General features: G+C 36.9%; 1 protein-coding gene and 1 long non-coding RNA gene across 3 annotated transcripts in view; both read right to left on the reverse strand.

The window, feature by feature from the left end:
• The window catches only part of bach2b (BTB and CNC homology 1, basic leucine zipper transcription factor 2b), a 97,687-nt gene extending 71,850 nt beyond the window's left edge, over positions 1-25,837 (reverse strand). The window contains exons 1-2 of one of the 2 annotated variants that reach the window (XM_082146638.1): positions 25,535-25,837; positions 11,595-11,871 (exon numbers count right to left, since the gene is read on the reverse strand). In XM_082146638.1, the coding sequence (XP_082002764.1) occupies positions 11,595-11,660 (66 nt within the window). In that variant the 5' untranslated portion in view covers positions 11,661-11,871; positions 25,535-25,837. The remainder of the gene's footprint in view (positions 1-11,594; positions 11,872-25,534) is intronic. The other variant, XM_082146640.1, reaches the window with a different exon arrangement.
• Positions 1,966-9,768, reverse strand: LOC309481641. Its single transcript, XR_014200072.1, has 2 exons — positions 5,954-9,768; positions 1,966-5,639 (listed from the first exon to the last, which is right to left on the reverse strand). It is a non-coding gene; the product is annotated as an uncharacterized lncRNA (long non-coding RNA).
• Positions 25,838-26,042: the final 205 nt, after the last annotated feature.

Raw genomic sequence — 26,042 nt, forward strand, 5'->3', positions numbered from 1 at the left:
TATACACAGAATAGCCGATATGGATCAGTAAAAAAAACTTTTCAAAAAAACTAAATCGGCCCCAATACCGATCCTTGAGGACACCCCTAATAATAATTATATTATTATTATATATTTTCTGACAGCAAGTATTATCCTCTTGTAAATTTTAAGGATTTTCCGATATTTTCACTGGCCAACAGGACAAAACATTAAACAAATCATTTTGCAATAAATCTACAGAGCTTTCTGTGAAATCCCATGAGTGCAGACTGAGTGCAGAGATAGCGATGAGCTCTGCTAATAGAGCTGGCCCTGTAAGGAAGTATGTGTAGATTACCCCCAAAGCTATGAGGAAACTAGCCATGGCACCATCTGCCCAACTTCAGCTAATCACCTCCGCCAGATGGAGGAGAATATGGAGCTTTTTTTGAGGTTGTTTCTGCAACACTGCTCCTCTGGCTGTTGCAGCTATTGTCAAATAAAAAATAAAAAATGCTGTGTAACACAAATGGAGCAGGGATTATTTATTCACCTCGCATACACCTTTTTAATAGTGCTTTGTATGTTTTTGCCCCATTCAACCTAACTCACTCAACATAATCTCTAATTTTCCTGACGTGTCCTGTCACACGATTACAGGATTTAATCTTAATGCATTTTCAAGAGTCATTGATTTGAGCAGATTTAGCTTAGGTTAGCTCCGCAAAGAGTGAAGTCGGCCATCTTAGATTATTGACAAATCCACATTCATCAGATGGCTCTGTGAAGGGCAGCCAGTCCTTGACTGAAAGCCTTAGTATTCAGCTCAGCTCAGCTCTCAGTCAATATGTCTGACTTGAGTCATCGGCTCTTTCATTTGATGGGAATTTGATTGCGACAGTGCACACTTTTCAATGGGTGCTATAAGAAATGTGAATACTATTATCAACCTATGATGCCTAATAAAAATTCACAATTAAGATCAGTACCATGAATTACTCCGTGTTACTTTAGGAGGAAGCTAAGCAAACTGCGTGAAGAGACAAAAGCGAGGCTTTGCAATCTGCCAAACACGCTCAGCTTCCAGTTACCCATTATAGCGGTAACCATGGCGAACGTGACTTCAGAGCGTGAAAAGGAAGCCATTCAAACTTTCAACATTCATGCTTTTATAAACCCTTGTTTCATGACAGTGGAAAATGTATTCTTAAATAATTTAGAAAGAATTGAAAAATGAACAATGATTTTTATACTTCTCTTTCCAAATCACATTAATGATGGTGTGTAGTCATTCCTTTACATTTCATGTGCTATTAAGCCTGCATTCCCTCACGCGTCGGTCAGGCCTCAGAGGCGTTCATAGTTTCCCATTGGAATTCAGTCAACTTTCAGTTTCCAGCACACAGTGGGACTTAATATGCCTCAGGAGATCTTTAGCATCGTCACTTCAGCTGAGACATTATACAACAAGTGCATATTAAATGTCTTTATCTCCCAGGGGTGAGTATATTGACATAAAATGGCTGCCATTAAGCTCAAGAGAGAAAATTTACGGTGTTTTGACTGTGTTAACACCAGAGGGGTTTTCCCTTTGAAATATAGCACAGGAGGTCATTTTAATGTGGATATTTGTCTTTCGGCAACCCACATTTGAAAGCAGGTTAGAGCTGACGGATTTCTTTTCTCCTTGACACTTGCATTACAAAATTCCCTACTAGGCTTTCGGTTTCTTTTGGACTTGAATGACAAATACAGCAATTGTGGGATAAGTGATTGGAGAGTTGGCCGCTAACAACATGCTTCAGAAGACTCACTCAATCAAACACTAACGTAATCCCAATAACAGCAAGAGATCTGATCAATAGGTGTGAAATAGAGGCAGAATGCCAGTGAGCTTGAAAAATTATAAAATAAAATATAAAATAAATAATACAATTAAATAAAAAAATAAAATTATGAGAAACTGGAAATTTGGTAATAAGAAAGCATTTGTTGAAAAAAATGTAATAGTTATTTAATACATATTTTTACATTTATTCTTTATCTCAGTTTTTATATATAAAAATAAAAATCAACTAGAGTTTGGATTTGCAGCATTCCTCCTTTCTAACTCAAAAAGTGTCTGCTAAATGAATACATGTGAAACACATAAATAAATAAAGGCTGACTTTGGTGTTAAAATATGAGTTCTTGTGTTGAAGAACTGGTAGTCGGAGCCTCAACACATTTTTATAACTTCTATATAAATGTTAGCTTGAGTTGACACACCATCTTAAAATGGCAAAGCTCACCCACTAAACATTGGACGTCTGATAGACGTGCAGATCATGTCTTTACTGGGTCCGTCGGTCCATGACCAATTCTGGACATCTATTCGACGTCCAAACTAGGTCCACTATTTGGACATCCAACCATGACCCAACTTGGACGTCATATTGACGTTCAACATTTTACCTTCGAACTGGGTAATTTTTTTGGACGTCATTTGGACGTCTATGACAGGTGCAGGAAATGTACATGATTAATATGTAATATTTTTTTATTTACAAATATCAACATTGTTGTTATCAACATGATTAATACATATGAATACAGATTATTTATAATTGTTTAAGATAATTTTTCAAAAACTCCATTTGATTGTCTCAGCAGAAGGTGATAACTGGAGACGCATACAAAGGTGTAATGCTGTAGCTCAAACAGCAGAGCGTTGGCGCTTGCAACGCCAAGATCATGGGTTCGCTTCCCAGGGAAAGCAAGAACTGATAGGAATGTAAATGTGTAATGCAATGTAAGTCACTTTGGATAAAAGCGTCTGCAAAATGCATAAATGTAAATACATGGTACAGAAATCATGTCCTCCACCCTTTTGAAACATGGGACTACAGGTATAGAAGTTGTATAAAAACGATGTATAAAATTTGTCTAAACTTGATGTTGAAAAAACGTCCACAAACGACCACATTTGGACTATAAATAACCCTTACAAGGAGGTCCCATGGACGTCAACATTGGACGTGCGGTAGACGTCGAAAAAATACGTCGCCTGGCGTTACAAAACAACCCCTTCAGAGGACCGAAATTGGACGTCCAAAAATGACATAGAAAAGACGTCACTCCGACGTCACATTGCGCAGTGTGCATGGTCGAATCCTCAAAAAATTATCTGCAAAACCTTTTTTACTTTGCAAACTGTTTAACAGCTCAAGCACAACACACAGTCATCACACTCATTATTTAATACACTATTAAAAATACCACAATGAAAAAAATTTTGATATACCATAGTCAACTTCACTAATCGACTAGCCGACCATCCAGAAAACCCACAAACCTGCTGGTGTCAGACAGCACGTACACACACATTCTGATGTGGTAGCGGCCTGTGTGGTGATGTCACACTGGATGAGATGTAGTGTAGAGGATGTAGAAACAGATAGATAAGTGAGGGTACATCAGGGCCGTGTCAGCGCCTGCTGAAGCTTGTACTTAACCATGGTCTGAACCCTACCTCAGGCTGACAGGCAGGACTGATCCTGACACCATAATACTCAAATTAGATTTGAGAGGTGCTGAATGAAAATAACACTGACAACACTTGAGGGATGGAGTGGGGCCACAGATGTTGCACATATATATGTACATGTCCATGTCCGACATACTAAATTTATACTGTTCTGAGAAATGCATAACTCAGAAAACCAAAATTTGCTTTTTGGGGAAGAATAAAAAAAACATTATAAAATCTTCCACAAGCTTTTCAAATGCATTTCAGTCATTACATAGTTTTGCATAATCATGCCAGCTCACCAGTAGTCAATTGTTAACTGACTCATCAATAATTAATTAGCCTGACGCTGCATTCTTAACTTGTAACTTGGTTTAGATGAAAATCACCTACTAAATGAATACATGTAAAATGTACTTATAAGAATTGTATTAAAAATTTGAAAATAGAAATAAGTAAATAACCAGAAAAAAAAACAAAAAAAAAAACACACATACCCAGACACGTGTGCAAACACACACTCATCTCCTCCTTTCCACCATATATTTAAAGAGAAACATAATACAGTGTGGCCCTTGCATAATACAAACCATAACTAAGCGTAGTGGACACTGAACTCAAACCATGCTTTAGAGCGGGACTGGAGTCTCTGGAGTGCACGCAAACACATTACAGCCTGAAGAGAAGCGGTCAGACAGTAACATGCAGGTTAATAGGTCAAACTCAAGGCTGACACTTGCCTCTTAGTGTGTGTGTGCGCTTTTCAGCTCGTTCTGGCTTTACTTTACTGCTATGTTCCAGTCTGCTGTGAACGCGGGACTGGGCAGGCAGTCAGGGCAAGGCAAGAGAAAGGGAGATAGGAAGAGATGAACCTGGCAGGCACCTCGGTTCCCTCCCCTGCTCTCCGTCTGCCTGCTGTGTGTTAAAATATCTCCTCTTCCAGAGTCACAAGACATTACCTTATAAAAGAACCAGAGGGGAACGTACCACCTCTCTCTCTCTGTGTCACTCTTTCTCTGTCTCTACCCTGATCACAGCCCAACCCTTGACTATATCTGGACTGCAAAAGAATCACTTTCTTAATCCTTTTTTTTTTTTTAGCAAACATATTTAAAAACATATTTTTCATTTTTAAGTACGCATCTTAGATTTATGCTTAAAACTTTTATTTTATTCTATTTTCCACCAGTTGGCATTTAATTTTTAAGATCAATTGTTAGATTTATGCTTAAAATCATTATTTTATTTTATAATTTTTTTACCCAATTTATGTTTGTTTTTAAGAACAATTGTTAGATTTATAATAACAAACAAACAGATATAAATATTACTAAATAAAATAAATAAAAAGGGATTAAAAAATATAAAGTAAAAATAAATATTCCCTGGAAAAAAATTTTTTTGTTCAAATAAATGTATAATTTTAAACTTTTAAAATAGATTTTTTCTTGAAAATAATAAAAAATGCTGATTGAGAAAACTACATTTTGCAGCGTGTCACCCTCATAAAGCAGTGGCGTCTATGTGTAGTGTGTACACAGACTCACATGACTCAACATCTCTGGCGGTCTGAATCCAGCCTCAACTCTGCTCTGTTTTTCCCAGGGGGGAGAGGAAGAGAGAGTGTGGGGATCGAGAGAAGAATGACGGTGTGGAGTGGGGGGCTCTGGAGCATTGCCCCGCGCTGGCTCAAATTTCCCGCTTGTCAAGCCTGATGGATTTGGCTAAAAATAAAAGAAGGTAGAGGCCCACGTCGGGCGGGCGGATGAATGAATGAATGAATGAACTTAGCTGCAGCTTTACCCCCTACCTCATCCAAAAATAACAAAAAAAACACTCCCCAATAACCCTCTGCGGCAACTCCTAGACCTTCCTCCCTCGCTTTCGAACAAAGATGTTCTGATGCCAAGCGTGGCTAAGAGAAGTGCATTCCAGAAACAAACGTCCCCCTATTTCCCAAAGTCCAGACACTGAGAAATCACCAGGGAGAGATAGAGAGAGACAAAAGGGACACAAAACACCCAAGAGCTGCACGAAGACTGGGGATTCCTCTGCTTTCATTAATGCCACCCCCTTTCAGCTACATGTACAAACATAAGGTTTATGCTGGACAAACTGCTGCATATTATACAGTAGGGGAGCTAGTTGTAGTCACAAGGGCTACAACTCACTAACAATAAAATAATATATACATATATTTAGGCGTTTAGGGGTGGTGGTGGCGCAATGGATAAGACACATGCCTTTGGTGTGAGAGACCCGGGTTCGAATCCACTGTGAGACACCAATGTGTCCCTGAGCAAGACACTTAACCCCTAGTTGCTCCAGAGGCATGCGACCTCTGACATATATAGCAATTGTAAGTCGCTTTGGATAAAGGCGTCAGCTAAATGAATTAAAAAAAAAAAATTCTAAAAAAAATATATATATATATAAACACACACACACACACACACACACACACACACACACACACACACACACACACACACACACACACACATATTCTTGTACATCTATCTTTATGAGGACATTCATTGACACAATGCAATCTCTAGCCGCTTACCCTAACCTTACCCATTACAACAAAGTGCCTAACCCGAACCCTGACCCTAAACCTACCCTTAACCTAATTATAACCTTATCCCTAAAACCATGTCTTGACCCTCAAACAGGCCTTTAAAGGGGTCTCAGAAAGTGAGGACCGGGCAAAATGTCCTCACTTTACTCTCTTTGTCCTCACTCCAAAGGTCTAAAACTCAAACTGGTCCTCACAAAGATAGTTGTACAAGTACACACACACACACAAACATATAGACACATGCATACACACTGCCATTCTAAAGTTTGGAGTTTGGGAAATTAACACAAGGACATTACATTTCATGTAATTTTAGATTTGTGTAATTTTAGATTAAGTAATCTATTTATGTAAAAAATCTTACTGCCTCCAAACACGAACTGTATTCCTTTTCAAGTGCATTATAAAGTCAAGATTTTTATTCATTCTGTAGAGAAATCAATTTTCAAAAACTAACCCCGGTTGCCCCTATCCCGACACCCCAAATGAATGGGGTAAGGCAGCAGCTGCATCATGGGAAAAATGACTTGATACAAAAAAAATAGGCCATTCCCAGAAACCAACTGGAACAAAAGAGACACGTGTGAAGGAAATAAAATAAAAGAGAAGTGAGAAGGATTCAGTGTCACCTTTGTCAGGTCAGAGATTTATCTAATATTTAATTTATCTATTTATCTAATGAATGTCATCCCAAAATGCATTTGCTCATACCCTTGCAGGCATGAGAAAAGCATTCCCCAGCTATTTACCATATGTTTGAACAGCGTCTGAGCACTGCAAAGCTACTGTACTGTGCCATCTGTGACTGCAGCTGTGGTAAACACTCCATCCACTGCTGCAAAACATTTCTAGCATATATTCAACAAACCCATTAAGTGCTACTGACTACTGTGTAATGTGAATTACACAGTATATTGCCATGGCTGATATATTGTCCTATATTTTGTATTTTAAATGATTGGCATCGTTTCAGATTATTTGGACAGCAACAGGACTTTTACTTTGACAGCGCTAACAACGATTGCACCAGAGAGCAATCATCTTTGATTGATGATCAAGTGTCATCTTTAAATCGCTATATTATTATTTTTATATTTAGAATAAACTGGTCTTTATTTGACAAAATATGATTCCTAATGCACACAAACTTACCAGATTACCGAAAGCACAGTTGATTACAGTGTTTACTTCTTTTTATTCATGTTTTTAACCATTTCTTTATTTGCAATAAGTAGTACTATAACAGGATTACAGAATCAAGTTGCTAAAGCATAAATCTGTTTATTTTAAAGCTTAATTTTTTTTTATCAATTTAATAAAAAAAATAGTTATATTGATTAATTATATTTAATATAGAAAATACAAATGTTGCAGCAACTGTTATAGGCTATTTATTTACTGGACAGTGTGATATTTTATATGTCTTATCTCGGCCAACAGCCACTCTGCTCTCCAATAAATCAGTACCATTGGCCATAAAAAAATCCATATTGGTCAACCACTACTGACCATTGATATAGATTTTTCTCCTTCAGAAAGCATAATTGGATGAAAACATGAGAAAAGAACAGCACCTGGTTTCACCTGGCCTAATACCCAAGAGCATCCTGAAATATCTTCCCTCACCCAATCTCATGGTAGGAGGTGATACATGATACAGCAGGGTTAAAAATAACCTCTTTCGTTCTCTATGACCTTTCGCTCCGTGCTCTCCTTTCCGCCCGGAGCATCGGAGGAAGCCTCAACATGCAGCTCTTTGACACAGAGGAGACTCCTCGAACCAAACACACACCCAGAACAGGAGATGGTGTCATAGCCCGTAGTTTCTCACGGGGCAGTAAGATGAACTCAGCGGCCGGTGTCACATTTGTGATTTATAAAAGAACCAAAGGAAATAGCTGAAAAGAAGCCATGCAAGCCAACACAAAATGGTCATTTACGTACTGAATGCCGTCAGTCATTTCCAAAGGTCTATCGGTCATATTAAAAAGCACACAAAACATCAACTAACCCCAAGGGTCCAACTGAATGATTCACTCTTTAGGATATGACGAAATGTTCACTTGCACTCCTTTTTTAAAATCAATAGGCAATTTTCTGTCATTTAATCCTTGGAAACCCTTACCGACTGATTTCCCACATAACGTTTCCCCTCGCTGAATGGACATAAACGTCGCCAAGTTCCATGACGTAAGTGCCAAAACTCACGGAGAGCAAACGCTCCTCTGCGACTCGCCGAAAACAAACGAGCACGCGTTTAGAGAAATCTTGAAAACTTTGTTTTCATATTTGCGTTGATCCACTCGTTTACCAGACCTCAAAAACATTACATCACTGCGAGCCGGGAGCCCCCCGTGGCATCAGGACACTTCACTTGTGTGGTTTCATCAATCAATGCTCTTTGAGAGAAACGAATGCATGAGAAAGAGGGAGAGACGTGAAAGCCATTTGTCTTCTTTGTTAGGCACAAGCGGAAGACTTGAATCAATAGCCGAGGCCTGTGAATCAAACTCTGGAGGTGGTCTGCTCACAAACAAGCCGTTCTGAGTCACACGTTTTAACAAGTCATTGCTCTAGGACATGGGAGAGAATGAGAAACACACCACTGTACGGTTCGGCCCTGATGCAGCTGTGCTGGGCATCTTAATCCATGACATTACAACATACTCAAATCACTCTTTCCTTTATGTTCTTTTTCCTCCATCCATTTCGTTGGCTGGTTTAATGTGAAACGCATAAAGTCGTAACATAAGTTATGTTCCCCAGTTACATCACTTAAAGAGATAGTTCACCCAAAATTGAAAATTCAGTCATTTACTTGCGCTCATGTCAATACAAATGTTTTGACCATCAACGGGGTTCATGTTGTTTTGGACCCCATTGACTTCTATTACATGGAAGGACATTATAAATAGTCTTCAGAATGTTGTGTTCCACAGAAGAAAGATTGTATACAAGTCTGGAATGACGTAAATGATGATAACTTTGTTTTTTCAGTTGAATTATCCTTTTAAGAAAGCTGAGTGACAATGTCTCTGAGTTTACGACAGAGATAAGAGAGCGAAAAATTAAAACAAAAGAGTTAAACGCCTGCTGCTTTTCCCTTCCACACAATCCAGTCATTCAAAGGCATTTCTGGTGCATGATGGGGGAAACTTCACCCACTCAGTTAGAGTTATAAGTGCATGCAACATGCCTCACTACGACACGAACAATGTCCTCTTTCACTGGCTTCACCCCATGCTGCACACGCAGAAAAGCACACTGGGAACGGGACAGATCGCTGCCTCACAGTTTGCACACACTCTGAGGAAAGAACTGAGGATAGATACAGAAGATTGACGTGTATATATAGGATATACAGTGAACTTGCTGTGTCGGTTATTTGCAAATTACCAATTTATGAAAATGCCAAAACAGTAGATCACATGAGATAACTTCAGATGTACAAAATCAATCAATGTGCTTTAAAGCCGACTTGTTGGTTTTTTATGTTATAGGCTGTTTGAAATACCCAACTATTTCTACATTTATTTAAAATGTATTTACTGTTATTATTTTAAATAAAAGTAAATATAAATTTACACCATGTTGATAACTTCAGGTGTGGTGCACTTGGAATATAACTTTTTTAACCAGATGGTTAATAAAGAAGATGGTACTTGAATCATATTGTAGTTACATTTTTAAGTTGACTAGTTAAACATTAAAAATAAAAAAATAAAATAAAAACGAAACCGCTCGGCTCAATCGTTCTGACATTTTTTTTTTAAATATTTAAATTTTTTGCCATATCGCCCAGCCCCAATGCATATGTGTTTTTAAAAAATATATTTATTTTTTTTACCTTGTAATTTTTCAATCAAAATGTAATAACTGGACTTCTCTCTGGTGACAAATGCCAGAATTTGTCCCTGCAGGCTTGCAAGCAATGGCCACATATCAAAATCCAACAAGAACCGATGGGTAGAACCTAGTCCCCACCCCTAATTTTTTTCTTTTTCAAGCACCCATTACACTCAGATATACAGTATGTCGCAATACAGAAGAAACAATATGTTGTTAACTCTGTTTCATCGTGACAAAGAAATGCTATGTCATAAAATGAATAGGAAATATTTTGAATTGTGGACTATTTCTAGTACACTATAAGAAGTCAATTTGTGACTGATTATGAGATTCTTTGCACAGACAATCGGATGTTCTTGCTTCCACTGACGTTCGAGATGCTCTTTGAGTAATCTCAAATCATGCTGGAGAACATGATTATCATCAGGTTTGACACAAACTTGTAAAGTTCATGCAGCTCCTGTCATTAAAGCAAAAGTCTGAAATTCTGAAACTTTTGAATCAAATTGTTATGCCGAATTTTGTATTAAATTAGAAAAATGGAGAAGCATTTTCACTATGCTGGTCTCAGACATTTGAATTTCCCTGTCGTTACAACAGTCAGGTGTGGCATGGCTAACATTAAAAGCCTTTAGAGATCTGCATACGCTCTGCTCCTAAAACAAAAATCATTGTTTTGTGCTCTTCTGACCTGCATCGCACCCAGAAATCTGATCTCACACTTAAGAACTTTCTTCTACACAACAACAGAAAACGCTGAATAACCAGAAGCATCACCTACGTAAATCTGTGAGTGAGTATAATGACCCTGAGACAAGTTTTCCTTTGTCCTTTTTAATAGTTCACTAATGAAGATGGGACATGAAGCTTGACTTTACATACACATTAGGTGTATGTGAGACCGTTAACTCTAGGATTTTAGAGTCACGTTTCAAAATGATCAAATTTTTCCCTCTCACAGCATAACAAGCCGCTCCACCGTATTAATAGTTCGACTGGAATGTATGACTGAACTTTCAGGGAAAGAAAGAAAGAAAAAAATGGATCCAACAAGGTACTACAATGCATTCATAATTAGATTGAACCTTTTTTGCAGAAATTCACCAACAACGAAAGTTGTTTTACTACATCAAGTTAATATTACAGTCACTTTGTGGCTCGATATTTATTTATACGGTTGATATTTGCAGCACCTGGAGAGGAAACTGAAAAGGAAGCTTTATTTCCTTTGTAAGGCACTTTTAGAAATTGACGTACACAAACTAGTGTAGAAAAGCAAAACTTTGAAAAAAATCTTTTGTTTATTGGTGCAGTTTCGCCCTCAAAGTGCCTTCTCCTCAAAATGGCAGACTTCCTAACTGAAACTAAACGCTTGATATGCAATTTTTAATGGAGATATTTTGCAAGATGGTAGGTTGTTTCATTCAGCTCTACAAGGGGACCACTGGATATCTGTAGGGACGTTTGAGGACACGTCAAACATTTACCCGCCCCACGACTGACCTGATACTCTACTGTGAACGTGATCCACTTCATTGATCTTTTGAGGCTGTTGGGTCTATACAAAATCTGATAATGTCTCAAGTCTTTCTGACTTTCAAATCACGTCCAACAAAACATAGCAATAGAACAGCCGCCCATTTTTTATGCATATGCATGAGGTGTAAAAGCAAAAACTCAAATTTGATCACTCACAGTGGTCTGTTCCATTGTTTGACAGCTCTGACAGGAGGTGACAGTGACAGCTCCGAGTGTTAGCATGCGCTGAGATGCTCCGGTGTGACTGTGGGATTGAGGCGCATGTTGTGGTGCAGCGCCAGCAACACTTCTCGGCTGGGTTTTTCGGGTTCGACAGCACGGGCCTCCTAAGAGAGGAACGTCTCTCTGTGTGTGGAGTAAGCTCCACCTCTTGTCACGCTAACACACGCCCCTCGGACTTCATCAACTGTAAACCCCAGCCATACTTCCTTTCCTGTAATGAACAGTGCATTTCTTATTATCATACATGATATCTTTCTCAGATAAACACAACAACGAATGAGGCTTTACGTCTTATCAGGCAAAACAGACAGGTTTAGGTGCTTGCTCTAGATCACGCTTGTTCTAAAAAAATGACGTCATGAACTTCTGGCAGAATCGGCTGTGAAATATAGTTTACAAAGTGATCGTGTCATGTTTGAAAAGTGATCTACGTCATTTGTAGTCTCAGAAACATTTGAAACTTAATTTGGAAGTCATTTGATTCTGTGTTGGAAACCTGTTAACTTACTAATGTATGTCAAACTACTTATAGCATTCTCTGCCAGCTGACATTTTTTAAAGAATTTAAGAAATATAAATATTAAAGTGGTTACCTGCACATCACCATCTATGAAATTAAATTGTGAAAAATGCATAATTTTAATAATTAATTTGACCATTAAATATATTAGATTTGCATTTGACTTTCTTTTCTGTCTTTCTTTAGGTTTAATTTAGGTATTACTAAAGGTTCTACTGAAGTTTAAAACTTTTAACTGTAAAATTGAAAAGCAAAATGTATACAATTTTCTGTAAAAAGTTTCAGCTTTCACAGTTGGTGAAAAATATATTCAATGGTAAAATAATGTAATGGTTAAAGATAAGAAAATTATCTAAAGATAATGTTGTAATGTAAAAAAAATTAAATAAACATTATATGATTTAGAAAAAATTATATAAAATGAATTTATTGAATAGAAAATCATTGAAAACATACAAAGAAAGAAATACATGTCATAATACTTTTTTTTCCCTTTTGGAACAAGCTTCATGGAAACATTTTTAAATGTTGAAAACCATGTGTCAGACAGGCTGAAATGTTACATCACCCCACATTTTTGGCTTTCACTTTTTCCACTTTTTTGTTGTTGTTTACTTAGTAATTGCTGTAAGCATTTGCCTTTTGGCAAAGGTGGAGTCCTGTTCTACAAGATATTCCCTGTCTATGTCTATATGAGAAGACAAACAGGACTAGTTATCTTCGGCTTCCGTACATCTGCATATAAACGTTCCTCTACAAGGCATCGAACTGCACAAATATTTCTGAATTAGAACACCATGGCAACTTACACACCTGCATACCAAAACAGAACGAAATACAGAAATTACTGAGAAAAATAACACAGAAAATAAGTATGTTTTGTTTTTAAAAAGTCTACAACAAATATAGGAAGATTAAAAATAAATGGATTAATAACAAACAAATAGAGGAAGATTAAAGTCTACAACAAATATAGGAAGATTAAAAATAAATGGATTAATAACAAACAAATAGAGGAAGATTAAAAATTAAAGATTAAAAAACTTAATTTAAGATACGCCATAAACATTAGTTAGTTTCAGAATGTTTCTCAGAATTAATCTTTTTTACAGTTATTAATGTTGCTTTTTTGTTTGTTCTTTAAAATTATCAAATGATCTAAATAACAAAAACTTTAATAGCCATTTGAAAAAAATCCAACCAATTAACACACACACACACACACACACACACATAAATACATATACACACACATATATACATATATATATATATATATATATATATATATATATATATATACACACACACATAAAATAACATTTAATACGTATTATTATTATATGAATATTTTATTAAATGTTATTTAATACTTATTTAATAACATTATATAAAATAACATTTAATACTTATTATTATTTTATTATATATATATATATTTTTTTTTGTTAAATATTATTATTATTATTATTATTATATATAGATGCACAGATTTTTTTTATTTATTCCATATTAAAAACTTTTCTTAGCATATGGCTATGTATAAATAATGTCCGCAAAGTAAAATATAGCACATAATAACACTCAAAGCAATCTAAAACACTATTAACCAGTGAGTCTTTGACTATATGAGGCTGCTGCATGTTTTCTTTTAAGACACTCATCATTGGAATGGCCAGGTCTCGGACTCATTGACCCCTGCCACTTCAACCTGTTGACTGTAAGTTAAGGTCGCAACTATTGACTGGAGCACAGAGCTGCAGTCACATAAATCTGTCCGTACCTGAAGCTACCTGATAAATAGAGCTCGACTCTGACCGGCGTGCATGCAGAGAGAGATCCATTTATGGATCAATGCATTCTTAACAGCACTATTACATGCGTGTATGTATAGAACATTCAAAGCTTTTGAGGTCTGTGGTCGTGACCATTGCATTCTCGGGTTAAGAACCTGTAACTCTGTCCTGCGCAAACTCACGTCAAGCTTCCCACCTCAGGCAAGTCACAGCAGCATTCTATACATCAAACTCAACTAGGCTATATGACGGGGCGAACTCAAATACCACGTCTAATCTTTTCCATTCTGCATAGCGGGGTGAAACATCATTTCCTTTCACCTCAGGCTTTTCCTTACGCTGTTGTTTACCACTGCAACATTCGGCAAAAAGTTGTGTTTTGTGTGTACGGTATGTGCGCTCCTGTCGTAAATGATGCACTGTTGTTATCGTTCTCCCTTAAGACACCGCGAAAACATCTCTACACGAATAAAGACAGAACAAAGAAAAGCTGTTTCGTTCTGCAAGCCGCACTGCAAGAGCTCAACCAATGAGAGGATTCTGCCAGGCAGCGTAAAGCCACCACCGGTGCACGGTGTTGATTTGGTAAAGACACGACCGATTTACTGTACATTTGAGACAGGAAGTGGTCACGCCACCCCTGCTGCTCCACTCCCACCTCTTACCCCTCCCCCTCACCACCTGTGCGAGTCTCACAGGATGCACGCACATTTACACACCTCCAGCTGCACAAAGAGTAAAACCACATATCATGCTTGTTTTTATTCATTCACACCTCAGTGCCCCACAAATCATCAATTTACTACAGAAAACGTAAAACGCCTCAGACCATAAACTGTTGTTTTTGAAGGTTAAGTTAACAGTCAGTCAACGATGCATTCTGAAATCATAATGGTGACAAAAATAATGAAATTCTAAAACGGAGGACAGTAAGCGTGGTCCGCAAGTTGTCTAGCTGAAAAAATAAATAAATAAATAAATAAATGGTAACACTTTACAATAAGGTTTCATTAGTTAACAAGTTTAGTTAACATGAACTAAGAATGAACAATACTTCTACAGCACTTATTAATCTTAGTTAGTTTATTTCAACAGTTACTAAATAATACATTATTCAAATTAAAAGTTGTATTTGTTAACATTAGTTAATGCACTGTGAACTAACATGAGCAAAACTTTTTTTTTTATTAACAAACATTAATAAATACAGTAACAAATGTATTGCTCATTGTTAGTTCATATTAGTTAATGCATTAACTCATGTTAATAAGACCTTATTGTAAAGTGTTAACAAAAATAGATCTAAATTAATTATTATGAAATATTAAAACACTTAATAATAATAATTAAAAGTTTAAATCCTTTAATATTAATGATTTTTTTATCTACTTTATAATTATAATTTTTATAAATGAATAATAAAGATAGTAAAAATACAGTTAATAGTTATATTATACAAAAAAATATTACTAATAAACATTTATGCCACGTTATTATTCTAAATATTATTTTAATTGACAAAAAACATCAACATTGAATCCACCAACAGATTAATCAACGAATGATGCCGAGTTAATTGTTAACAAATTTATGATAAAGTATTTGTTTAAAAAAGTAACTGGCTGTTATATGTTTGAACTTTGCCAGCTAGTAAACATCCCTTCAGTTAGGTTCATTATCTAAAAGTATCAGTCTGAAAAAATAATAATAAAAATAATTTTAAAAAAAGCTGGTCACCCCCAAGATCACCCTTTTTAAACCTTCAAAGCAGTTAGTGTAAAGTAATAAATCCAACAAACTTTCATTTTTAATATTTTAATTTTTCTTTCTTTTTTTCACACACACACACACACACACACACACACACACACACACACACACACACACACACACACACACACACACACACACACACACACACACACACACGCACGCACGCACGCACGCACACACACACACACACGCACGCACACACACACAAACATGAAATTAGAAATTGTGTTAAAACCTCTAAGTTACCAAACACAGCGAGGAAAGCTTTACACCTTGAGGTTAATACATCCATCACTCCTCTAGAGTGTTAAACATCACTGACTTGTTTGCACTGACCATGCTGAAAGATTATTATTTATTCATGATTATTCATACAAGCGTTCATCATTTGCAGATGTTTCCAATAGACCGCTGTGTAAAACAACCTCCACACACACAATGGGAATGTTTTGTTCTTCGTTCTGAAGTGCAAAGCAATACAAATAAATCCGTCTGGGAGGAATTCTGACCTTTGCCAGAGCCGACGTTCCCTCTGAGTGCAGTCCGCCTGCTGAGTCGCTCTGGCAAACGGAAAACAGCTCGCCACACAGGGGTCACCCCTACTGCCCTCCCTCCCTCGCTCACTCACTCGCTCCAGCTCTGATTCTCCTTTTACTTGCTGTTTCTCTCTAAAACAATGATCTCACCCACTTACCAGGAATCCGCTGATTGTTTAAATACCTTCCACTCTTGTGGACTCAAGTCACTTTTTCCCATCCAGGAAAAAAAAAATAAATAAAAAAATGGCAGAGGGGGAAAGAAAATGACCTTGGCAGGAAGTTCAGTATCTAGCATGCCTGAGACACAGTTCATTCAGGCTCTTAGCCGACATTGTTTGAAATTACTGCTGTCCCATACAGCAATCCAATACGAAGTAATGGAGAAAAAGTAAGAGGGAACGAGGGGGAGAAAGAGGTCAAAAAACATTTTTCTGCAAGTTAGGGTTGGCTGAAAATCCAAGGAATTCGAAAATTAAGTTGCCAAGGTGAAGGAACCGTCTCTTTTGTTTTTTCAATCTAACAAAAGCATTTCTCTGACGAGGTTTTGACAGCATAGCTGTGGTATGTTCACCTGGGATAAGCCTCGACAGAGCATCCAATGACGCAGGGAAGCGGAGAAAAAAACATCTACACTCCTGTAAATCTGACTTCTGCTGGCACAGGTACCCAGACGGACATTTCTCTTAAACTTTTAATCATTCACATAAACCTACACGGTTCGGGTGTGTAAATCTGGCATGTGCATTTCACATTACCCCTGGAATGCTCTATTTTTCATATATGCTAAAATACGCAGGAAAGCATTTGATACCGTCATCCTGACAGATGGGGGAAAGAGAGAGAGAGAGAAAAAAAAAAAGTAACAACAAAACACATTTTCCAGGCTGGGCGGCACTAGTGTGAGTGTGTATGCATGTGCTTTAGGAAGTTTTGTGGTAAAGTGTGTAGGTTTAGGTTATATTTAGACTGAGCATCAATATTGACACAGCACAATGCATATGACTCATCCGTCCCGACACAGGCCAGTGACACCCCTGCCCTCCCTCACAGGTTTCCTTAGTCCTATTGTGGTGTGAAACCATTTTAATTTGTGTGGGTGTGTTAGTGACAGCGTGTCATGTATGTATGGATGTATACATATACTGTGCATGTATGTAATTGCCTGAGGCTATGCCTGGCCCACATTCACTGCAGCACTTGGACCGGCTGTTTGCATGGCGGTAAAGACACTCCTGCCTGCTTCACTCGGGTCACTGATTGCCGGTTTGTCATTTCTGGAGAGAGTAGCGCTTAAGGCTTCAGAGCAGCCAAGCATTGATAAGGTGTCCTGGAGAATTCTGCAGACAGCAGCGCAAAAATAATGCTGGGACAGTTAAGAGAGTGAGAAAGAGAGGGAGAGTTGCAGACAGAGATCCAGTGACACTACATGTATGCTGCTTTCCAATTCCCATGGTGCACACTACTGTACACTCATCCCTCCATATACTGGACACTCATCCCTCCATATACTGGACAGAGGATATCTGGAGAAGTTAACTTGGCGTTCATTTGGAATACTCTGCAATGTTAAATATTATGCAAAAAACATACTTTTAAATACATAATACAAATACACTATCGTTAAAAAAAATTGGATTCAGTAAGATTTAAAATTTTAATTAATGCTATTTATTATTAATTAAATTAAACTAAATAATACTATTATTCCACAAGGATGTATTAAATTTATCCAAAGAGAGATTAAAAACTTACATTACTAATATATATATATAGAGTAAAAATGCAGTTCTTTTGAACTTTCAATTTATTTATCAAAAACAATACCATGGTTACACAACTGTTTTTACCATTGATAATAATAAATGTTTCTTGAGCAAATTAAAATATATTCAAATAGAAAACAGTTGTGTTCAATTGTAATAATATTTCCCAATATTACTGTTTTTTTTAAATAATAATAAAATAAATGCAGCCTTGGTGTACATTCATATATAAATATAAAATCTGCGTTTAAATATAAATGTAAACATACATTTAATATTTACAATTAAATGTAAATATAAATTCATAATATTATACATATCTGTGCTAAAATAATATATAATATTAAACAGAATTTGTCAGTCATTACAAATGATTGTGTGAAAAGATTTGTTTAATTGTTAATACGTATGTGTCATTGTAACAGTCGCGCTGCTTATTTCCACAAACAGTTGTAAAAAGCACATCTGAGATACATCAAGCTTAAAAAAACACACCCTCAACTCCCTTTCACCACATTTATTTTAGTACTCGGGTGCTGTGCAAAAACTGGCGGGTAATGTTCCCTCTTCACCTCCTGTTAAGTCATGATGCGATAGATGTCGACTTGTGCCATATATGCCTGGTTGCTGTCTTTATTACTGATCATACATGCGTCCAATGATCTGGAATCTCTGAAGGCTACCAGTTGGACCTAACTGCTCTAATGCTAGTGAGCCACCTGTTGGACCGCTCTATCTATTGTTAGTAAGTCAGCACGGCGTAAGCTGCACTGTACATTGAGATAAGACAGAAAGAACTGAGTCAGCCTTACTTGGATCTATAGTTTCTATTGGTTAAACTCCCACTCTAAGAGGAATGCAGAGGAGATAAGGAGAGGAGAGAGATGTCTGGCACATGGGGAAATGTGAGAATGAATGAGTTGCAGACTGCAGAGTAAAGAACAGCTACATGAATGAGTCTGCAAAGTGCAGTGAAAGTCTGAAAGATGGAAAACAGAGTGATATAGTGGTCTGTAGTTCTCCAATTGCAGTGCACATGTGACACAGCAGCTGCAGGCATGGATATTCTGACAGGAATGACAGATCTAAATTTAACCACAGAACACACACACACACACACACAGGACAAATCATCCACAGAAATCTCCAAGAGATGCACTTAGCTTTATACTTATATAGGTTGTTTTGTGCAATACAAAATCAGTACTTCTTTAAATAAATGCGGGATAGGGTGCAAGTTTAAGTACAAAACGGGTTCAAATCACAACCTAAAATACATATTTATATGGAAATAAGTCTCTTATGCTCACCGAAAACACAGTAAAAACAGTAATATTGTGAAATATAATTACAACCTGATATAACTTATTTTAAAATATAATTTATTCCCGTAATGGCACAGCTAAATTTTCAGCTACATTACCCCAGTCTTCAGTGTCACATGATCCTTCAGAAATCACTATAATATGCTTGTTTGGTACTTAATATTTTTAAGGAAACGTGCATTTTATTGATACATATTATTCAGGATTTTTTGATAAACAAATCTTTTTTTATTTATTTTTTACCAAGTCAGTGATCACCATGTCCATGGGAAAAAAAATTAAACCGGTTTGAAGAGACATAACGGATGGGTAGATGAACAGACATTCAGTTTAAAGCAAATAATCTGCTGAAGGAAGTTGTGACTCAATTGGACATGTGAATGCATGATAACTGCCACAGCGTTTTAGACTTTTCTTTACCTAGAATAATAGTGCTAATTCATTTTTTAAAGATGAAAATTATATGGAAGATTCATTTAAACCTTCTTGGCTCAAAAATTCTGGCCAGGATGGAGTACAAATTTTGATTAGAAATATTATTAAACATGTACTTTACATAAAGAATCTAAAACTTGCAGGGCAACGTGCTCAAATGGTGAAACCAAACTTGTCGTAAATTGAAACTGAATAGTTTCACAATGCTGAAGAACTTTGCGGTTTCAATACCTGCCAAAGAAACAGCACAACTAACAAATGACTGCAGATGATGTTCTCCTAAATATGAGTGACAGCTGAGTAAACTATGGCACTTATCAGCTTGATCTAAAAAACAACAACAAAAAAACACATGAAACTGCCCTCGCTGTTACTCAGACAGGTACGGCTAGTTTTAATATTTCTTAGACAAAATTAGAATGGCAGTAAAACCGCTTCTACACTCCTACACAGAGTTCATAATGACTTGGATCTAAATTTAAGCTAAACTGACAAATGTTATTAAGTCTTAGAACAACTTGCACTACCATTTATATAAGTTTGGGATCAGTAAGATTTTTTAATACTTTGCTACTTATGCTCACCAAGGCTGCATTTATTTAATCAAAAATACAGAAAAATACAGTAATATTGTGAAATATTACAATTTAAAATAATTTTTTGATTTTCAAATATTTTGTAATTTATTCCTGTGAAGACAGGCTGAATTTTCAGCACCATTACTCCAGTCTTCAGTGTCACATGATCCTTCAGAAATCATTCTAATATGATGATTTGCTGCTCAAGACACATTTCTTATTATTAGCAATGTTAAAAACAGTTGTGCTGCTTAATATTTTTGTTAAAACTGTGATACATTTATTTCAGGATTTTTTGATGAATAGAAAGAACAGCATTTATTTGAAACAGAAATCTTTTGTAAATATCTTTACTTTCACTTTTGATCGTTTTAATACTCGCTAAGGTAAAGTATAAATTTGTTGTTTTGAATGATAAAAAAAAAACAGTAACAGTTTAGTTTAGGGTCCAATATGAACTAGTTGCTTATTAGCATGTATATTGCAGCATGTTTATTAGTACTTATAAAGCACATATAAATGCCATATTCTACATCCCTTAATCCTACCCAATACCTAAACTAAACATCTACCTTACTAACTATTAAAAAGCAGTAATTAGGAGTTTATTGAGGCAAAAGTCGTAGTTAATAATTAGTTAATAGTGAGAATTGGCCCATAAACTTAAGTGTGACCAAAACATCGTACTAAAACCCTAAAGTTTTGAAAGGTACATTGACAATCTCCATCTAACTGATAATCAATGAGATAGAGAGCAGAATGGGAGAGGTTTACTATGTGTGAGACGGGCTGACAGTATCAAAACAGCAGCTGTGCTACAGAAAATCCTACAGACACACATCATCCATTAATAACTACACGCATAAATCCCTCGATTCAGCATAAAAACAGAACTCCCGCAAAGAAGGAGTTTAAAAAGCAATAATCCAAACGTGGCGGTAATTGTGTTAATTCAGCGCTCCGAGTGGGATTCTCTTTCTGCCCGCTGCTGTGGGCCGGAGAGACTGTTGACTGTTACGGAATTCCTGGTGTGGATTTTATGGGCTTCCATTGAGTCGAACGCTTCCACTATTCCACCCATAAACTTCCTGCTCATTCGCGCTTGTTGTTTTTAACTGGAGCTCAATTCAGGCCAGATGTGGAGCAGCCTGTCAATCTTTTCATTTAGAAGTTAATTTGCATGTAAGAGCATTGGATGACAAGATGGGCAAGTGGATGCCAAAGTGCACAGACAAAATGATTTACAATCTGAATGAGGTAACAGCGCACAGGCACGGCAATCCCAAAAATCCTAGAGCAAAATGGTCCAGTCAGGATTTGGCCTGTGGTAACAGCCAGTGAGATTTGCCTTGGCACAAACACTGATGAGGGCGAACACTGAGAGATTCCTTCTACTGTCTATGGGATTGTGTGCCATTATAGACACGCTCACTGCACAGTGACTGATGATGCCAATCACTTACTGCCACCCAAAATGCCATCCGAAAACAGAAAAAAAGTCTCGTCTGAACTTAAATGGCTCAGCTTGCTCTCTCGCTCTCTTTTTTTTTATTTTTCTCCTTCTCAAAGGCTGGAACTCGGTCAAACATGCCTTAGTGCTGACGTGGGACGGCTATGGGAACATGTTTTCATACCCAAGGCTCTTATTCTCTGCGAAGAGCTTTACTGGTGGGCTTATTCAAACAGGCTGGAGAGAAGAAATGCTAAAACTTGTAAAAACTCAAATGTACCAGAACACTGCTGTTCAAGTACTATGATGCATGAGTGTTTAAAATACACTTAATCCAATAACAATCATTAGGCATTAATGAGGTCGACGTAAAATATCCGTTTATTTTCCTACTCCAGTTACTCAATGCCATCCGTAAACTCAACCAAAATGGGATAGGCTCTTTAGAAGAATGATTGTTAAAACCTGTCAGTTTATGAATCATCAGCATGAGAACGCCTGAGAAAAAAAGAAAAAAAAGAGAGAAAAAAAACCTTGCTGTTAAACTGATCTTGAATGGAGTATATTCAGTCATGTTCTTTAAAGAAAGAATAAAAATCACTAGAATACATTACAAATCATTAATTTAGGGAATTTGCATTTGATGAATAATTCATTCTAATTCTAAATATCTAATGAGTTGTGAGCAAAGCAAAATTAGCAAATCATGAGAGAATGACTTGCAGAGAAAACAAACTGAGGGTGGATTTATATCAGAAATGGAGGGGGATCTTAATAAAGCTATTAACTGCGCAGTGCGCTGCAGACTCATCCTCCCGGAGAACATGATTTTATTATGAGTGCTGACAGTGGCCTTCCTTTCCCTATAAGAAAATGTATATCTGATCAAATTGAACAAGATAGCTTGGCATAGGAGGAGTTTTATGTATAGTACTTTAAAACAGGGGTTTTCAAACTTTCGGAGACTCCGAGGGGGCTGAAAGGGAGTACTTGCGGTCCATGGAGAAAAAAAACTGTAAAAAAATGCAAAAAATAATAATACAGAGAGAAAATAAACAATTTAAAATTGATTAAAATACATCAAAATAAAAAGATATTAAAATAATATTAAATTGATTTAATAAATAAATAAATACGTTTTTTAGTAGACAAAAAAAAAAAAAAAGGTTCTTTTTCTTTTGTGTAAAAGAACCTTAATATTTCCCACATATTATTTTCCACTTATTTTCACACATTTTTATACACAGTATAAATGGGGTCTTTATGTATGAAAATATATACAATAGCTGCCTTTAAAAATGACACAAGGAAGATCATATTTAGGGGGTCTGTGGAATCTAAAAAACTGAAAACCCCTACTTTAAAAGAGAGCACAATTACTTTTGTTTAGGGGACAAATCTAATAAACTGATTATTATTATTATTATACAGTTCGGGTAAATTACCTTAAACCAGACCTATAGCACAACACAAAAATGTGTAACAATTATTAAGATTATATTCAGTTTGCATAATTTACTTGTACTCAAAACCCATAGGACTACTTTAAGTGGAACACAAAAGGAGTTAGGCAGAATGACAGCTTTAGTCACCATTCACTTTCAGTGTATGATGCAAAAAGATGCAATGTTAGTGAACAGTGACTGAGGCTGTCATTCTGCCCAACATCTCCTTTTGTGTTCCAAGGAAGGAAGAAAGTTGGAATAATATGAGTAAATGATGACAGAATGCTCATTATTTGAATAAATAAATAAATAAATAAAACTAGCCTATCTCTCTAAGGCATCTGCTGATGGCAAATGTACATAGCCTATCTGTGTGATCTCCTTCAGGGAGACAATGGCGTCATATCTACAACACGAGATTATGCACGTGTTTCTATACATACAAATCGATTTACAAAGCTAAAATCATATTGATTTTTTTTTATTTTAAATAAGACAATACGGTGGGGTTTTGTTGGTTTGCTACAGTCTGTCTTAAAGGCTTATAATAGAAGGGGGAGGGCGCAAGTGTAAACAGTTTTATAAAAGGGAGAAGTGTAAAAAGAAGCAATGCCATGAATAGGCTATTAGGACAATGTGAAATTAATTTAACATTCAAAACTATGTACAATTACTTAACGATACGTTGGCGGTTGACCAATTCAGTCTGTGGGCAAATGAAAAATATCCTGGACGATTCAATAGCGCCGCAGACAAAGGAATGCACGCGCCGCTCAAACTGCTGCATCACCTCATTTCAAATGCCTTCATTACATTGATTCATTCAGACGCTTGTCAACTCACTTACTGAATAACCGGGAATTAATTAATTAAATGAACTGAATCATGTCCAAAAGAAAAATATATAGGTCTATATATTTATATTCACATATAGCCTACATTATTATTGTCCAGGAGTCCCACCACAAAATCATCCTTCCGGTTCATGCCTATTATTATTATTATTGAGTGGCTTTTTGTTTACATGTATGGGAATTAGTGATTTAAACCTGCGAATAAAACCGCCAAGTCATTCATAACTTTACAACCAATTCACATAAAATACAAAAATAAAAGAAATAAAATCTATTTGACATATATTTTTCTACAACAGCAGAGAAGAGTAATTATCACATCACATTCCCGAATGCGCGCTCGCGCTTATTACATCCACCTCTGCCGGTGTCCGTTAAATTAGTCATATTATTCAAGGCGGAACTTAACGTGATAATGCGAAACACCTGCATCATAAAGTGCAGTTCATGGAGTTTGTTCATCATCATTGAGGGAAGACCGGAGATCCAGCATTCCAGCGTGCGCGCGCTGAAAACGCTCCCTCGTTCCTTTAAATGGTAGTCGAGACGTTTGCATTGGTTGCTGAACCAAATAAGGCTCGCCGTCCCTTACACAGCAAATATGCTGCTGCTTTTATGGGGATTAATCAGAGTGTGTAATGCAATGGCTGTGGTTTACATCAGAGATGTGCAGAACAAAGACAGCTTGCTTCCCATTTTTACAACCCACTGCAGTAAGCACATTTCCCAACCAGCCGTGTTTTTTAGCCGATTGCTCTTTGAAACAGAGATGAGCTGATATATGCAGCGCCTGCTCTCTAGATTAAACCCTCGTCTGTAATTCTGATAATAATAGATACATAATCATGATTTTAAAATCAAATCATGTTAAGAATATTAAACGTTGCGACATTTATTAAACTACTGCGATAAAAAATAAATAAATAAATAAAAAACACTTTCATTCTCAACTCCTCCATTCATGGGAAGGAAAGGAGGCGGGAATCTACACCGGGGGTCTCCGTCGTTGTTATGATCGGTCAAGGCCGAGTGACAACTTCTTTTCTTTAAGCGAAAACAAGCCATGCCTGACCCCTCCTCCTCCCCCCGGGATCGCAGTGCATCCCACTACTAGCAAACACACTCAAACTATTGTCACTGCTGCACAACAGGATGTGGTAACTACGTTAAAACGGGAGTGTGTTTTCAGCTGAAGTAAACCCTGGCAGGCATGCGGTCTAGCTTTTTTCCCTTTCTGTGATATTTGCCTGTATAGCGTGAAACAAAGCCTCCAAGTACTGTGAAACAGCCCACTCAAAAACACAAGTTTGTCTCTCCGTTTCCATTTACGACAGATGAACAACATGTAACGCACAGGAGGCATGGATAAAAACCTAATAATAATCATGCAACTCACCTTCAGCCTAGTTTTGTTTTTTTCCCTTGTGATGCAGCCCTTTTGTCCGTTTAGCTATTTTTTTCCTCTCACATGATGACTTCCTTGCAGACTCCTAAAGTCCCCGGGCTGCAGGGAGATCACGTTTTTGCGGTGCACTCTTACAATAATTATTTTTCTTTATGGGAAAAAAAAAAAAATCACGTTTATGGTTGTAAAAGTGTTTATAAAAACGCGTGTGTGTAAATGTGTGTGTGTGGTGATCTCTGCAGCGTGCGGCTCCGTCTCCTCTGTTTGTTACACTCGAATGAAACGCCTACTCTCAATCGCTACATTGTTGACATTCGCGCACTGACGTCATCCCAGCCCTCATTCACAACAGCGCTGCGCTGCGCATTGCGTTGCTGCCTCCAGTGGCAAGGCACTTTACTCCAAATATGTGCGCTGCCGCGGTTCGCGAATTAGAGTAGCGGGGAAAAGCGATGTGTGTTCCGACGCCAATTTCACGAGTACAGGCTGATCCCAGACG

The sequence above is a fragment of the Leuciscus leuciscus genome (genome assembly GCF_965113295.1).
Source record: "Leuciscus leuciscus genome assembly, chromosome: 19".
NCBI classification, from domain to species: Eukaryota; Metazoa; Chordata; class Actinopteri; order Cypriniformes; family Leuciscidae; genus Leuciscus; species Leuciscus leuciscus.